Source organism: Anas platyrhynchos, chromosome 27 (assembly GCF_047663525.1).
Source record: "Anas platyrhynchos isolate ZD024472 breed Pekin duck chromosome 27, IASCAAS_PekinDuck_T2T, whole genome shotgun sequence".
NCBI lineage: Eukaryota > Metazoa > Chordata > Aves > Anseriformes > Anatidae > Anas > Anas platyrhynchos.
Window position 1 is genome coordinate 6,386,161 of NC_092613.1, and position 17,238 is coordinate 6,403,398.

The window sequence follows — 17,238 nt, forward strand, 5'->3', positions numbered from 1 at the left end:
TAATTCACAAATTGGCTAACTTTGGCCATCCCATGTCACGCCTTGTTAGCATTTTGCAGTGCTTTCTCTGTTTGTTTGCCTCAGTTTCCCTATGGACACACTTCCTTCTCCCCAAGCATTGGTGTTGGTTGCTTGACGTGTCTGCATAATGCTCCCCTGCCACGTGTTTATTCTGCCACCTACCAAACATTTCTAAGATTTTTGAACTGGGCTCTCTTTGCATTTGAAGCTCTAAGCTTCAAATGTGTGTTTAACACACTTGAACAATTTTGTATTCATATTTTAGGAAGAACTTTCAGGCTAAAGACAAGTAAGTTGTGTATACTTTCCCATCTCACGTACTTCTCAAGTGACACCCAGCTCTCCTCAAAGTCAGGGTTTCTTTTTCTTAATGCTATGTGTAGCTGTGTTCTGAGTGAAAGGCATGAACAGTTCAGGAGTTTATCTGATAGCTGTGGTTTCTTCTTCCTGGAGCATCCCAATTAGATAATTGTCTCAATCTCCTGCATATATCCTCCCCTATGACATAGGCTTCAGAGTGATGATGGTGTTTGCTCACTCTCTGTTATTTTTAATTCAGGTTGCCAAAATATTGAGTGTTATCTTTGTGCCTGTGTGTGTTGCTGTTTCTGAAAATCAAGCTACGGTTACTGATTTTTTATTATGTCATTTTCTTCTTTTTTCTGCAACTCTCTGAAAAATACCTAAATAACAGTACTGGATACTCTGTGTGTAACAGAGCCAGTATCAATCCTTCAAATTAAGAGTTAACAGCTCTGCTTTATATGCTGCAGCTACAAATGCTCTAAAGACACAATGGCAAAAAGAACATAGTAGGCATCATTAGAAGCAAATTATTTAAAAAATAAAATAAAATCAGTCTGTCTTAGAAAAAGAAAAACAACATGAAACAATATATCCCTGAAAAAAAAGTATCTGGGACATGACTATTGAACACTACATACCTCAAAAGTTTATTGCTTTTCAATGGCTTTTCAGTCAGATGCTATTTTCAACCACAACATTTTTTTTGCATATAGTCATTCTGATGACTGTATAGGTTGGTTATAACCATAGAAATAGTTTTGCAATAAAAACTAGTTCTCCTGTCCCAAAACATTGCTCAAGAATTTCTGGTTATGCACGGCTCCCCCAGTCCTCACACAGTACCAACATATGTGATCTGCACTACCCCTGTGGTGATTCTAACCAGATTAATTTGGGAATTTCTTGTATGCTAGAAGGTCGTTGGTAATGACTGCTGTTTATGTGAGAGGAAAGCCCCAAAATATACTCAGTGGGGTTAGATTCTCGTCCTTCCAGACTCATAGGAACAGTGTTTGCATGTCCCGAGTGGTTCCTGATGACTGCTCTGCCACTCCTGTCCTTTAATGCACTGTTTTGAGGACACTTTTCCTGAAACTGGGAGCCAGGGAGGGTCCTAAGCCTGGTCTCCCCTTCATCGCCCTGTTTGAGACAGTTTGGGGTTGTCGCATTGGGCCTACACCAGGAGTCTCCCACGGGCAGGACGTGGTCCAGCAGATCAGGAGCAGTGATAACAACCAGCAGTGAGGTTTAGATCTAGGTTGTCGTATGAAATGTTCCAAAATTATAGAAGATACTGTTATGACTCATGGTTTCGGAGCTGTTACATGAGCAAGTATCTATTAACTTGTGCTGAGTAAGGACTTCTGGTTACAGATGTTGTTATTGTGAATGCTCCCATCGCCTTCATCCCCACAGGCAGCACGGGGCCCTTCCCTGCACTGCCCTCCTGAGGGTTCACCCACGACGTCCCTACAGAGCCCAGGGACAGGCTGCCACCTTTGTACACCTCTCTTACTCTCCCAGAAGTTCTCCAAAAGCTCTGCTTCAACTCGGTTTCTCTTCTCTGATCTTCCCCTTTTCATTCGTCCTGTTCTGGCCCCAGTGGCTGCTGTCACATAACCTCGCTGAGAGAGCAGCGAAGGTTTCCCGGGCAGGCCTCTGAGGCTGAGCCATCCCCAAATGGGATCTCCAAATGGGGATGGCTCAGGTAGGCCGTGGGTAACACGTCCTGATGTCTGTGGGCCGCTGCTCTGCGGCCATCCAGAGTTCACCCATGCTGCTTTCATCTTCCCAGCTCCTGTCCAAAAGCGGCTGAAGCTGCTCGCCTCCTCCTGACAGATCTTTGGTCGAACAGGGAGCTGCAGAGTGTGCTGAAGCAGGTAAGGAAAGCCCTGCTGCTTCCTGGCTGACAGAGCAGCCCCGGTCTTGACTCACGGTGAGATTGCAGAGGTCGTGATTCAGCAGCGGGTGCGGGCAGGGGCTGGGAGCAGCCCGAGGCACGGGACCGGTGACACCCAGCACTCAGGCACCACATACGGCCCGAGGAAGAGGCAGTAGGGTCGCAACCACAGCTCCTGGGGCTGTCTTTAGGGACTTCCCCATCGCAGCCCATTGTGTAGGATCAGTGTATCCTGCCAAATCCTCACAAAAGTTCCTCCCCTTTTCCCCCATTTTTGTCTGCATCCGTAACCCTTCCCTGCGGTCACATCACCCCTACAGTCAGGATAATCTTTAAAAGCAATAAGAAGAGTTTTTAGGATTTGTTTTGCTCCCTGCAACAGAAACTGTGGAAGTGCCGAGGCAGACGGGGCGCTGAGCCAGCTCCCAGCTCCCAGTGGCTTGCTTTGAACGAGCTGGGTTTTCCCAACTCAACAACAGCAGCACCTGCAGAGAGTAAAGGGCCAAATTAAAGAGAAGGAGTAACATCCACAAAGGGGAATACCCTGGGGGCAGGAAGGCAGAGAGAACCTAAATATCATTCTTCTATTAACGGTTAGGGACTTTTCTCCATAGGAGTTCGTGTAGCTTTGCACCAGGCTCTGCTCAGGAGCCTGTGCCAACTCATTTTGATGTGACTGAGTCACTCCTGTGCTCATCACATAGGTATATACATCAGAGAAGCAGGCTGGAAGTCTGCAAGGGTATATGCATCATGCATGTATCTTTGCCATGTTTCCAGGATGGGGAATAAGATGAATTAATGTTGAGTGAAGGATCACGTGAAGGTTTCCTGCAGTAAAGCTGGAGGAGTCCAGCTCCTAGCAGGCAGAGAACAAAGCAAGAAGGTGAAGTCCATCCACAAGGGTGCCAGTTCACGTGTTGAGGGCATGCAGAGGGAGGGCAGAGAAGGCTGTTTGAGAATGATTCACGCTTTTTAGGTGGAGGACAGCTTTTGAACTGGGCAGGAGGCAGTCTCACAGCAATGGATAGGTATTGGTTTTGAAGGCAATGCACATTCACTGCGCTTTGTATACATCTGCTTTTTCAGCAAGGATTTGATAAGAACATGATGGGATCTTTAGCTGGAACAACCTTCAGGACTCTCTCCTCCAGATTTTAGGAGCCTCTCCATGCACTTCTGGGCTGCAGGTGAGAACGGGGCCCACATCCATGGGGAAAGGGTTGTTGAGGGCAGAGGAGCAGTGCATGTGAGCCCTATCAGCATTTTGCTCTTTTTAGTCATCCCCAAAGTGGTGTGTTTGTGTGACATCTTCATCATGAATCCTATCAGCCCAAACTGCAAAACATTTGGTTTGATGACAAGTCAGAAGCCGTGCAGTTCCTGGGCTTAGTGCAGATGCTGCCCACAGTACACAGCTGTGTGCCTTGGACAGGCTCAGGGCAGATGCCATGGGATGGACAAAGCTGTTGGAGCTTAAACATTTTATGAGCACTTAAGAATCTGCCAGTAAGCCTCATATCAAAATTTGGAACTCTATGGTACCATCCAAATAATCCCAAAAGAGAAACCAGGTTAGAGAGATCAAGGGCAGATTTTTCAGAGCATCATTAGGATATTTTTTCAGTGTGGGATGAGGCCTGAATCTGCAAAGTACTTCTGATTTGTAATTCCCACTGAAGGGAAAGGTGTTGACCAGTTCTGCATTTTCTCAGGTATCAGATCTCTCTATGAGGTGGTATCAAGTTTATGGAGAATTAATTAATTTCTCTCTTCCCCAACATACTCTTTGCAGTCAAACTAAGAACAGTCCTGATGTAAGAGGAAATGGCAAAGCCCACTTCTCTCCTTCTCCCTGGGCATGGATTTCTCTTCTTGCTTTGTTGGGTGGTTTCCACTGGGACTCAGTCTGATACTTCAGAGGAGTGTGGGAGTCCAGGGGGAAGAGCTGTGGGTAACACAGAAACTGGGGAGAGGCCAAGGGAAAAGATAAAAAGTTGGTTTTGGATGAAAAGAAAAAGATTTCTTGAGTGTTTTAATTATCTGGGTATTTCTTTTTTTCTTTATTTTTCTCCATTTCAGAATTTGGAATCGGTTCATGTCCAGGAAGACAACCCTTTCACAATTACTTAGGATGTTAAAGATGTAGATTGTTTCTGAGTTAAACTCAACTGTAAAGCAAACTAAACATATGGATTTCATGTGGATGATACTGATATTTTTAAGCATTTTCTTCTTTTTAGGGGGGAGAAGGGACTTTTAACAAGGTTATACTTTCTTGATGTCAATAATTATTTTTTTTTGCAAAGAGTGTGTCTGTGTAACTATGTACATGTTGCTGTGTATGTGTGCATGCAGACAACATACATGTGCACACTTGGTGAGTAGGATCTTCCTACGGGCATAGCCCCCTGTCTTCCACCAGAAGTCAGTGTGATTTGTGCAGTTTAACCCCCTTGTAGAGTTTTGATAAATTCCACCCAATCCATGCACCAAATGCTGCCACACTAAATACTTGTCACAGCCTATTTTTACTCACAAGTACAAAAATTACCAGTTTTATGTTAAGTTCCCCCATTGCATATGGCTATTTTAAACAGATACACACAACAGTACTCTTCTTTAAAAAGGCTGGTTATTCCTAACATTTATGAACATGGGCTTCTTTTCTGCTTTTGATTTTTTCTCCGATGAACTCTTATAGTTATTAGTATTTTCTTTCCTGTCATGTGAACTCTTTATCTCAAGAAGCAAATTGACGTCTGCTGATTCTCTCCTGGGTCTCAGTAACCGTTGTCTGAAGCTATATGTGAGGGGACAATTACAACACATCTGCAGAGCATGAATATACCGGGTCCCAAATCGTTCTGAGTGCCGGAACAACGCCATCTCATGACTGTACCTGGACAAATGTGGCTTTTGAGAAGCTGAGCTGGAGACAGGAGGAGTTTGTTTTCCCCAGGGTCACTCACTGACTGCCACCCAGGGCTCAAGAGTGAGGGATGTGGCATTTTAAATCACCATTTGTTTGTACTGATCAAGGTAAAGAAATGGTATTAATATGCAAAGGAGTATAAGCATGTGTGTGAAGTCAGAAGCTCAGACACCCAGGGAAAGGCCCAGCTAAGGATGCATTTGTGCAGGGGCACCAGACCCTGTTTTGCAGATGCCAAGGGTTCAGGAGGTGCTTGGAAAGGATGAGTTATGAAGCTGAATCTGGAAAGGGAAAAAGAGTCTCACTTTTTTTTAAGTGTCAGCCTTCTCACTTGGTGGCAAGTGGTATATCCCATTCACTTGACAGATATTCTGTGATTTGTGACTGCCGAGGGTCTATCCATAACATTCAGGTTGGCTTTAACACAGCTCCAGACCTAAGAAATGGGGTGGCATTTGTCTGCCGTTTTGACAGGATGGAGCACGTGTCCGCAGAGAGGGAGATCGTTTGCCTGCTGGTTTTTCTCTTGGACTACAAAGGGTGGCTTAATCTTGTGCACTTTAATGAGCAACAACTATTTGCTTGCATTCACCCACGTTCAGTCGAGAGCTTTCTGTGCAGAGCTCCCAGCCAAATGAAAGAGAAAAAAGCACCTTTGAAGTGGAGAGCTAGAACCAGGTGAATCCGGTAGGACAGTTTCAGGAGCATTTAAACAGCAGCAAAGGAGTCCGGGCCCGTGGGCATGCCCTTGCCATACCTGTCAGATGTTACGTAGCTGGATATACATTCTCATTTCATGGTTCAAAATGTTTTTGGCAGGACCCAAGACTATGGACGTCCAAAATGGCTGCAGTATCCACAGGAAGGATTGTTACAGTTTTGGTGTAAAAGTATGTTGCGTGCAATTTTGCATTCAGATTTGTTCCTGTAATTACATGTTAGACTGAAGTCCTGGGAGCTAATGTTTTTCCCTGTAAAATTAATTGGGGAAAGCTAACTACAAAATGTAATGATGGAATATTGAGGAAATTCATTCTAATTGGCTGTTATTTAAGCTTTATTTTTAAACAGTGCTGCTGCTTTCACCGGTAATGCAGTTTACTATAGTGCTATATTAGGCACAAAGAGCTGTAGCTATATGATAATCATCTCACAATTAAATTTACAAGTACTGGAGATTTCATTACTAAGTATTAAACTCAAAGGACCAGATACATAATTCCCATAAATGTTATTAGTACAGTAAAGTTGGTGTTGTTTTTTTATTTTGTTTTGTTTTTTTCTTCTTTCAAAGCTAATAAGACGATAAAAATAGAATCTGTCTCCATCCCTGAGATCTTCCAAACTTGGCTGGACACAGCCCTGAGCAGCCCAATCTGGCTGTGACACTATCCCTGCATAGAGTTGGGCAGACCAGAGAGGTCCCTTCCGATCTTAATTTCCTTATGATGCTGCTGCATGTTGCTGCTCTCATACCTCAAAATATAGCTAACTTGAGAGGGCAGGGTGCTGTGTGAAGTGCCCTGCCACCCCAGGGCTGTTTTGCAGCTATTTTTTTTTTCCCCCAGGAAATTCTCTGATACTCAACTCTATTTTCCTCTCAGTTTCTCCTTGTAAAATCTGGACTACAGATTCTACCCAAGTAGGAGAAGTGACCCTGATGCCCAGCTGTGAAAGGAAAGGAAAATCAGACTTACTGGAGTAACTGATGTTGCTCATAACCAGCAGCTTAGGACCTTCTTTTCCAAGCAATGCTTCTCCCAGGGGCAGAGCTCAGCACTGCAGTACTTGGATGCTGTTCTCACCTCCAAAGTAAACGTTTTTCATTCTGGGGAGACATTGTTTTTTTTTTAAAGGCATGTCTTTCACTCTGACACCTGCTTCAGTGAGCTGTTTTCCTTGTTTTCACTTGTGCAAGAGCCAAGTAGGGCGCATCCCCAGTGATACGGGTGAGGCAGGGGCACAGTACGTAGCTCACGCTCTGGGTCATAGTGATGGAGAATTACTGAGGAGGGAAGGACCACAGCTAGCAGCACTGTGAGCTCTGCCAGCAGCAGAAATAAGAGCAGTTGGGGCTTGATTTGTGCGCAGGACACACAACCATGTAAATAAATACCATACTTGTCTGTCCTGGGCTTAGCAGAGCTTTTTGGTCTATTTTCTCATAAAATGCTTTGTTTGTTTGTGTATGTACAATCTAACCCACCCCAGCATTTCAGAAGCCTCATGGACGAGTAGAAGGCAGTAGGCAGTTTTATTCCTCTCTGACCATACACCAGTTTGTGACCACCTTAGCCTACCAGTCCATAGCTATACAGTGTATTCTGTAAGATATAGGTATGTGAGAATAATGTATCAGAGTTTTGTTTTGGCTGTACTGTATGTATTTGCTTCGTTGGAAAAGCTGAAATCAATAAAAATTGCTGGAATTTCTTCAAGCTTCCTGTTTTGGATGGATTTATTTTTGTTGTCTTGCCATGATATGGTAATGAATATAGCATCTGTTTGAGAGGTTTGCAAGAGCCTGTTACCCTGCAGCATTCAGCCACTGGTCTCACCACTGGTCTGTTCTGCTTTTTCTGATACAAGGAATGAAGCAGTAAAGCCTCTTTCCTCCACCATTTCATCTTTGGCAAGCCTCAGAAGGTTTCTCTCCCATGAGCTTTTACAGTCACCACTTCAACCTATGAAAAATTTAAGTATTGATAGCATCATTTGTGTCACCTCTATGGATCCGCACTTTGTTGTGGGGAAAAAAAAAAACAAAAAAAAAAACAAAAAAAAAACACCTTAATTTCTTTTGAACCTGACTCACATGAGCAGTGTTTGAAGCTACCTGAGTCTTATATTTAAAAAGCGAGATGAGTTGATGCTCCCCAGTGTCTCAGACAGCCATGGGCTGTCTGGTCCAGGCTGGGAAGTCCCAGACCAGTTCCTCAGACACAGCCGTGGTTCATTGTGCACAGTGACCTACTCTGAACCTGTCCCAATTAAACTATTTCCTGCAGAGATGGGGAGGCCAGAACTGCATTCAGTATGCAAAGTGTGACTAAGTTGTGGGTTTATTTAGGGACATAATAGCCACATTTTTGTTCTCTTCTGCTTCCCTGTTGCACATTGAGCTGTCACTGGGATGGGACCATCTACCATAAAGTTCCCTCCAAGTCAACTCCAAGCCCACTATTTGGGAAGATAAGTTTATTTCACCCCAAGCATATCACCTAACATTTTCTAAGGTGCTGTTTCTCTGTCATTTATCACCCATTCCTTATTGATCTGTAGTTCACCCACATTTTGTATACAGACATCACACTTAGTTCTCAGGTACATGGCCATGTGGGTTTTCCCCTGTCAGGTATTGGCTGTTGTAGGAATCTTCCCCATTTCTCAGAGGCATCACGTGTAAAAGAAAGAGAGAGAGAGAAGAAAGATCTTTTTCTGCTCTTCCCCTTTCCAAGTATTCTTTTCACCCTGATATTCACTGGCCCTCCAGTCTCTGTGGCAGGCCTTTGTATAATTGAAGACACTCTTATTTTTTATATCTTATTCTTATGACGTTGCTCCTTCAACTCCTTTTTGGAATATGTAGTTCAATTTACATTTAACTTGGCAGAGGTTATGAAGTTTTTCCTACTTTTGTCTTCAGCTATTCGAACAACACCTTCTGATAATTTCCCTCTCCTCCTGCTTAACCCAGCCAGCTCCCTTCTGCTCTTACTCGAGGATTTCTCCATTGGTGGGATGTACCGGGTTTGTCTTTCAATATGATAAGCATAATCTGCACTGCCTGTAATGTTCAATTCACCCTTTTTGCTTCTCCTTGCAGTAAGCAAGCAGCATCCTCTTGATCTCCTTCAGAAGATGGCTCTTCAGAGAAGAAACCTTGCAAAGACAAACATGATCTCAGCTATGAGGAGTGTTTAGCTTGTTTACTCGAGGCAAGGCTTAGGGATAATCCTTACCACTGACAAGTGTCTTATGAAAAGAGGATTCATAGCCTATCGGAAAGGCTAGGCACATCCTGTAAATCCATGCATAGAAAAAGGGGCAGGCATCGCCCCGTGCCATTTTGCACAGAGCTCCTTTCCAGGAACACCCTCTGCTGAGATTTTTGAAGGCTGGGAAAACACCAGAGGATTAAGCACAGAGGCAAAACACCAAACCCCAGACTCCTTAATCAGCTTTGGATGGACCTTATACAACAACACTTTGAAAAAGAAATTGCATTGGCAACCAGGATCGTTCCTTACCCAAGCTGTTTCTAGGACAGTGCATATTTCCAGTTGGCTTTGAATGTAGTACCTAAGCAATTGTCTTACGAAAGCCCTTGTGGAACAGTGTATCCAGAACTCCTTGGGAGGATTATCTATCAATATCGCATGTGCTGATGATGTCAATTCCACAGCTTCTTCAGGTACAATCTGCACCTGAAGGCACAGCCAAGAACGGTCATATAAATTATAGGCTAGGAAAGCAAGTAGTCTTCCACTGAGTCTTGCAGCATTTCTGAGTGTCTAAAATTAATGCAGATGAGTCCTACCTCTGTATTCTTGAGCAGGCTCTCTGGACACTGAGGAAGGACAGGTCGTGTGTCATTGTAGATTGCAGCACATGGCTGAAATTTAGAAATTAAAGGTCGCTCAGCAATGAACATGACACTACTATGTGTTTGGATTTCTCTGTCCATTTACAGTATGTAAAATGAATACCAAGAATCTGGAACATGCTTTCATTTGGGGACCATTACCCACATAAGAAAATTTCCTTTTTGGACAGTGCAGCCTGTAGACAAATACAAAGACCATTGGGATGTTGGCAAGAAAAAGACAAGCAAGATGCTCTTCGTGTGGTTCAAATGCAGTGAAAGGTACATCCCCTCCAGAGGCTGGGTCAGGGAGTCAAGGACACACTGATTTAGCTCAAAGGCATTGGTATTGCAGCAGGATTCAAGGGAAACAAAATAGGGCCTGCAGCAAGCAGGGCATTCATACAGCATTCCTTCTCCAAAATGCAGCAAGCAGTAAGTTCATGGAAGCCTTACAGACCCTAGAGCTCATAGGACCTGAAATGATGCATGAGACTCCACCTAAAAAGCCTTTTCCCAGCAATAAAGTAACCCCAGTGTAGCCCCACCAGTCCCACAGAGCCACTTTTGAATCGTTATGGCTATCCATGATGTGTTTGGAGCAGACTCTGCTCTCCATTTCCAGGCCCGCAGGACACCTTCCCCGCAGGTCCCAAGTGTCCCCAGAAACACCCCACTGCCCCAAGCCACAGCCCAGAGGATCACCACCTCCCAGCCCAAAGCGCTTCCCAATTTGCGCTAATTAAACTGCGCAGAGACCACACAGAGCATCCCTAGGACACACCGAGCCCCGGCCGCACACCGCAATAGCACAAAGGACCCCACAGTGCCACCGCCTCGTGCTGGGACACATTAGCACAGCCAAGCTCTATCTCGGTTTCCCACACCCTGGGCGCAATCACCCCAAGCAGAGGCACCGCCGTGGCACCCCGGTCCCACACGGCATGCTCCCGTGGCAGCCCGTCCCAAAAGCCCTACCCCATAAAAGCCTGGTAGGTGTAAATGAGCTTCAGCGTACACAGGGCACCCGCAGCCCACAGCCCCCATAGCGCTCGTGCACCCACACTCCAGGGCGTCTCCACCATGGGAGCCAGGGGCACGGGTCAGAGGAAGGCACGAGTCCTGTGCGAGGTGCAGTGACTCATTCCTTATTTACCTTCCCTGTAACTTTCGTTACTTTATGCTCCTCCATCGTATAACCCTCATTTGCATCTTTCCCGCAGCTATGTGTCCTTGCAGATTTAATCTCGCTGAGCACAGAAGTTGTTATCTAGCCAAGACTGCACTTGGCCCCTTTCTTGGTGTTTTCTAAGCTTGCCTTTGCCCCTTGGGACATGTTGTAGGAACAACTTTTGAGGGACCCCTGTGAAGCTACCAAACCCAGAACCACATCTCTCTCTCCTCTAACAGCAGATATATCTTTTGCATGGTTGAGATGTAGGAAAAGCCTTTACAGCTCCTTCTCCTCCATCCACATGGGTGGAGTAGTGACATCCAGAGCAACATTTCCTTGTTTCAGGGAACACCAAGCACAGTTTGTCAGGATGTGGCATCCACCCCTGGTTGCTCACGCTGAATGACCTCTGTCTGACCAAGCCCCCCTCTTCCCGCTCCCTTCCAGCTTTCTGCAGTCCCATGTCAGAAGGGATGTGGTGAGAGGGCCACCAAGTCTCAGCTCCCACCCCCCCGTGCACTGATCCTGCGTGCTGGTGTCACCAGTGGGACCCTCAGTGCCCCCAGCATCCCCAGCCCACAGCGGGGATGAGCAAGGGAGCATCTCACACTGGGAAGAGCACGAGAGTCTTTGCAGGGTACAAGGGGTGGCACTGGGGAGGAATTGCTGGCAGTAAATCTGAGGTAGCAGATCTGCTCCCGATCGATGCTTCAGCCAATGCTGCAGGTCTCGGGTGTCCCAAAGCTGTGAGATGGCCACATCTGAGCCAACTCCTGCAGCAGCTCCAGAGCTCGATGCTGTCATACCCAGAGCTTGCAGGAGACCTGCCCGAGCCTGGTTTCTCCCCTTCCTGTGAAGCTGCCTGCCTTTCTGAAAATGGGGAGCAAAGCCAGAGGAAATGACCCCACCCTGCCACCCTGCACAGGCGTGCCCAGCTTCCCAAGGCAATGCAATGGAAAAAGAAAAAAAAAAAAAAAGTAGTAGAAATTTCCAGAAGTGATAGCGCTATTGGAAGTTCCTGGCACTACAAAAGCCAAATACTTTCCCAGAAAAGCCGAGTTCCTCCCTCCTTCCCCTTTACAAAGAGCCTCACAAGTGTGCTGCAAGTTCTTAGCTAACAGATTTGAGCTCGGGCAATAACTGTAACTGCTTTTGGGTCCCGGGGCCAAGTTTCAGTCTGAGAGATGACCCAGACTGGGTGCTGTGCAATTAAGCATGGCAGGGATTTGCTTTGTGCATCTTATTGCTTTCTTCCTTACGTTTTCTATTCTTTCCCCGGGAAGCCTCTTTATCTCACGGTACAGGTAACTCCTGCCTCAATCAGCAAGGCTCTCTCCTGGCAGAACAGGAAAATCAGTCTCTTGTCAGCAGGGCTGAAAGAAACGCTCAAAAAATGTAAAAAAAAAAAATAATGTGAGATTATCTGAGCGCCTTTGAGTTCCACCCTGAGCTTTTCTTTAGCGCTTTTCTGCCGTTAGGAAACCGATTCTTGTTTCCTTTCAGGGGAGGAGAAGCAGCCCAGGGGTGCTGAAGGTGATGCTTTGTGTCACAGAGGGGCCACTGGCAGGATCCCAGCAAGACTCTGGATTTCCCAGGCAGCAGCACAGCTCCTAAATGGCTCCCATCATTTTTGTCTGGGCAATGAGAATCTGGCTGTGCCTATCTCAGATCTATTTTTCTTTTTTCTCTTTTTCCCAGGGCTAATCCAGAAGCAGCCTAGAAATGATTTCCTGAGGGAAGCAGAGAAGCAGAGGGTTAAAGAGCTGGCGGGAGGGGGAAAGGGAGAAGGAGGAGATGGCACAGGCAAGTGTTTATGTTATCCAAAGCGATGACTCCTTGGTACACGGAGCTAAACCCACACCCATTGCCTTTCTGCCCCTGGAACCTGGGCGAAGCAGCAACAGCTCTGCAGGGCTCAGCCACCGTGGGAAAGGCAGCGGAGCCCCAGTGAGGCCGGCCGCGCGGCGCGACCCACTGCGGGTGACTCAGAGCCCCACCTTGCTCTGAGCAGGAGGAAGCAGAGCTCGTGGAGAGGCAGCCGAGAAAAGGCAGAGCACGAGAAAAAGATGAGCAAGCCCCCCGTGTTCACACACACACACACATGCTCCCCACGATGCTGAGGGTAAAGGAGTGGTGGAGCCATGCATGGCACCGGGCATCGCGGCAGCCGGTGGGGGCACGAGAAGCAGTGGAGGGTTTTTCTTCCAAATATTGATGCCCAGCAGGGAAAGGCTGGCTGTGACTGGTGGGGGGAAATGAGCAGCATGTAGCGAGCTGATCGGTTTTGTCCTAGGAAGGGAGAAACAGGACCCCAGGCTGAAGGAGGCAAGAGCAGAGTACGTGGGGATGCCTCCTCTGATGGGGATGCCTCCTCCTTGGCTCTGCCCTTGCCACTGTCCTCCTGCCGTGCACCCCCCTGCAAGGGCACCAAGGGGCTGTGGCACCCCCAGGAGTCCCAGCTGGGAATTTGGTCCATGCATCTCCTGGTGTTTGGCAGGGGATGGACAGTTCTGCCCTTCATCCTGAGCAGGAGGGCAGAGGACAGACGGTGCTTGTGCCCAGGACCATGAGCACCCTGCCCAGACCATCACCAGCACCCTGTCACCCTCCTTTGGGACCATGGAGAGCTGAGAGGAGCTGAGAACAAAGCGAGGCACCGATGTTAGTGCTGAGTCTCCCTCACTTTCAGGCACCTATTGTGGCTCTGGGTGCCTGTTCTGTCACTCTGGTTTTTGAGGGGGTCCCATGCCATTGAAACATGGTGCGTAGCTGCCTGCACAACACCCTGCAGGCACAGCAGGAGTTTGCTGCTCCTATTCACTCCAGAAATCCTGCCACAAACCCCTTCACGTAACCTCAGGTGCTCTGAGGTCCCCCCAGATACCTGCTGGCTGCTGGGGCTCAGCACCAGCAAGCACATCAGGAATCTGCCTCCAGCACACAGCTCGTGCTGTGCCCTGGGAGAGAGCCCAAACCCTGATCCTCCGTGTCTGCAGCCAGACTCCTGCTTTCAGCATACCGCAGAGCAACACAGCTCCTGGTTTCAGACAGACCTTGGCACCTACCAAAACCAGGCCGCAGATTCAGGGCCTTAAATTTCACTGGCCAGGGAAGGACTGTCCAAGGCCAGAGGTGATTTTGCATCATTGTCTTTTCCAAAGCACAAACCTGAAATGCCTTCTCTGAACCCTGGGATTTTCAAAAGGGACGAGTGATTTCTGAGGTCTCAGGCATTACATTTTTAAAGCCCTGTTTTCTTAAAGTCATCTGGGGGCATCTCAACACCTAATTTGTTCAGCACAAATTTGACAGTGATGGTGGTGCTGTGAGGGTGCCCCATGCTCGGCTGCCAGCAGTGCAGAAGGAGATCTACCATCATCTCTCCTCCCCTCTGGCTACGGACAGCAATCATTTGCCCACAACTACCTGCACAGCTTTGCAGGGCTTGTAGGACAGCTTGCTTGCATTATTTTTTTTTAAGCTGCCAAACACCAGCTTTCCATAAGCTGAGCTAAACAACCACATCTGAAAAACTTTCCCTACAACCCTGGCCTCTATTGCTCATTCCCTGTTAGGAGAAATCTCTTGGGATCAATCCACCCTCACCTGAGCAGCTTAAAATTAGACACTGAAGTCTGAGGTTGTCACTCTGGGTTCCCTACAGAGCCAGTGGAGAGAAATAGTCTGCCCAGCATGTGGTTCACCCCATTATACGAAAGAGGTAGAAGGAGGGGCAAATTAATAATTTTCTATTTCCACTGCTGATTAAGGAAGTCCAGATGCAGATAAGAAATGCTCAGATGTAGCTAGGTTGCCTAAACCAAACCCTTTATCTTTTGTGAGTGCACATACACAAAAACACCCATACTAATACTGTACTGCAAAGGGACAAACTTAATTTCTAGGATGCTGGACTAGCTCTACCCTGGCAGGACGGGATGCAGAACAACACATTTCCTGTGCCTTTCTGACATGAGAGTGAAACGAGTCGCAGACCACCAAACAGGGTGAGACCAGGTGGAGAAGCTTTGCAATGCTCCTGAACGTGGCACTGGCACTCACAGGGCATGGGTGTGCTCCCAATTCTTGTCTTGCCATCACCACTCACACTGTTCCTGTTTCTCTAGAAAAAAAAAAAAAAAAAAAAAAAAAAAAAAACAGAGTCATTAAGCTGTTTAGGTTCACTTTCCTTTTTTTTTTTTTTTTTTTTTTTTCTAAGCAAAAGTCTGCAGAGAAAAGCTTGACATGCTCAGCAACGCCCATGTGCTGGAGGGTAACACATCGTTTTGGTTGGGATTAAGAGGACTTCATTGTAAATAGCTGGGCGCTCTGACTCATGCTCATAGCTTTGTTCATTTTGCTCATCCTTAGATGGAAAGCCTTCTAACTGGATTTCCTCAGCAATTTGTGGCTGCTTTCACTGTATCTGGTTGGACATAAAGCAATGCAAAGAGGCTGTCAAAGCCTCACCTGACTGTCCAGCCTTGCCTTTATGGTGGTGCTCTGACCCAACAGGGAAATGGGAGCTGGAAGTTGCATAACCGGTGCCAGTTACCCACAACGGCAGTGGAAATGAGGAAGTTTATCCCCAAAACAGGGATATCATGTATTTGTTTTTTGTGTCCAGCAAGAGTTGTACCACAAACTTTTGCAAAGGTGACTGCTGGGAGTCTGGGAGCTCAGCAAAGGGAGATGTTATCAGAAACCTGAAGATAGGAAGTGAGCGTCCAGTGAAAGCAGTTAGGTATTTAATTTAATGTGTCATGGAAGATCTCCTCTCACATGCATGTGTGTACAGACATCTATGCCCAAGGGAAGAGGCTCATTCTCTGCCCGGCCTTCTCCCACAGAAAATTGCAGCTGGCAGCACGGCTGGAGCACGATCAGGTCAAGCTGGAGGTCTGCAGGATGACTAAGGCAGCCCGGGTGCAACCTTTCCCCAAGAAACACACGGGTATTTATGCTCAGGGATGGTCTCAAATTCAATAAGCCACTGGATTTGCATGTGGGGTCATTGCAATGGGAACACAGGGCCAAAAGAGTTCAGACATCCAAATATGAAGGCACAAATCCTCGCAGCAGGCCACATCACTGCACACGCCAGTGTTTGAAATGCCTCTGGCATGAACCCCAAATTGCCAGATGCACAATTACTGACCAGCTATGTAGACAGGGCTGTTGTATCCACTATACTCCACAGGGCATGGCAGCTGTCTGGCTAGCATGCCCTTTGCAGACATAAAAATAATACTTTCAGTATTACTTCTTCTCTTTGAATGTAACCAGACACACATGAGCTGCTCTGTGCTAATTCATCTCACACACACCATTCTGGGCTATTTAATTTCACACTGCTGTGTAGGATTTCAAGTTCTCAGGTGCTGAACTTGACCGCTCGCACACCCACACTGGGACATAAACAAAAATAAGAAAACAGCACTAAAAAAAAAAACAACCTTATTCTTTCACATCCAGGTGATACCTAATAGGAAGCAGACTGAAATTCATGGTCCAAATCCCAAGATTTCAGGTCTTCTGTTAGGGTAGGTGTAAAGCTCAGGGTGCCTGCCAGTTCTGTATGTACTGATGCTGAGCCACCCTCTCCTGCCTGGCTGGCGTTAAGGAGTTTAGCGTAAGGAGGTTCTGAGCACAATAAAATGGCATTAGCAAAGAGCTGCACTGAAATAAGGACAGAACTGGGCGTGTGGACAATTCATTTTTTTAGTGCTGTTAAGCATCTTAGGCTGAGCCTGGACGTTATTACTCTGTCACAAAAAAAAAAAAAAAAAAAAAAAAGAAAAAGATTGCAGATAATGAGCTAATAACACTTCACTTTCCCAGCCTGCTTTGCATCTTCAAAGCGCTCCACAAGAACAAACTAATTAACTGTCCAGAGAAGAAGCTCATGACTAAGAGCTGAGAAGCCATGTGAGTCAATCCGCTTGCAACAGGTCTTTGCAGATTTCAGTAAAAATTCATTTCGGAGGAAGGTCTGCCTACTGGCCCGACTGGTCACACCGATCCCAGGCCACATTCCACGGGTGTGAGCGGCGCGGACGGACCCAGCCCGGGAGAAGCCCCACCGACTTCAAAAGAGCAACACCTCGACAGGAATGCCCCAAAACCGACCGTGTGGCTTCCTCCTTCTAATTTGTGTGTGTGCGCGCACCCGGCGAGTGCTAAAACTGCTGAGCTAACAGTCCCAGACCCAGCAAACCTCCGCCAAACAAGGGCACATCCCGATCAGCATGGGAAGGCATTACTGGCAAACAGCCCCATTCCAGTGTCCCGAGACCATTAATTCGGGAACACCACAC

At 46.8% G+C, this 17,238-nt stretch overlaps 1 protein-coding gene across 2 annotated transcripts in view; it reads left to right on the forward strand.

The window, feature by feature from the left end:
* The window catches only part of PKP1 (plakophilin 1), a 42,587-nt gene extending 34,987 nt beyond the window's left edge, over positions 1–7,600 (forward strand). For both annotated transcript variants that reach the window (XM_005013709.6, XM_013094074.5), the window contains 3 exons: positions 2,123–2,207; positions 3,317–3,417; positions 4,310–7,600. In XM_005013709.6, coding sequence (XP_005013766.1) covers positions 2,123–2,207; positions 3,317–3,388 — 157 coding nt within the window. In that variant the 3' untranslated portion in view covers positions 3,389–3,417; positions 4,310–7,600. The remainder of the gene's footprint in view (positions 1–2,122; positions 2,208–3,316; positions 3,418–4,309) is intronic.
* Positions 7,601–17,238: the final 9,638 nt, after the last annotated feature.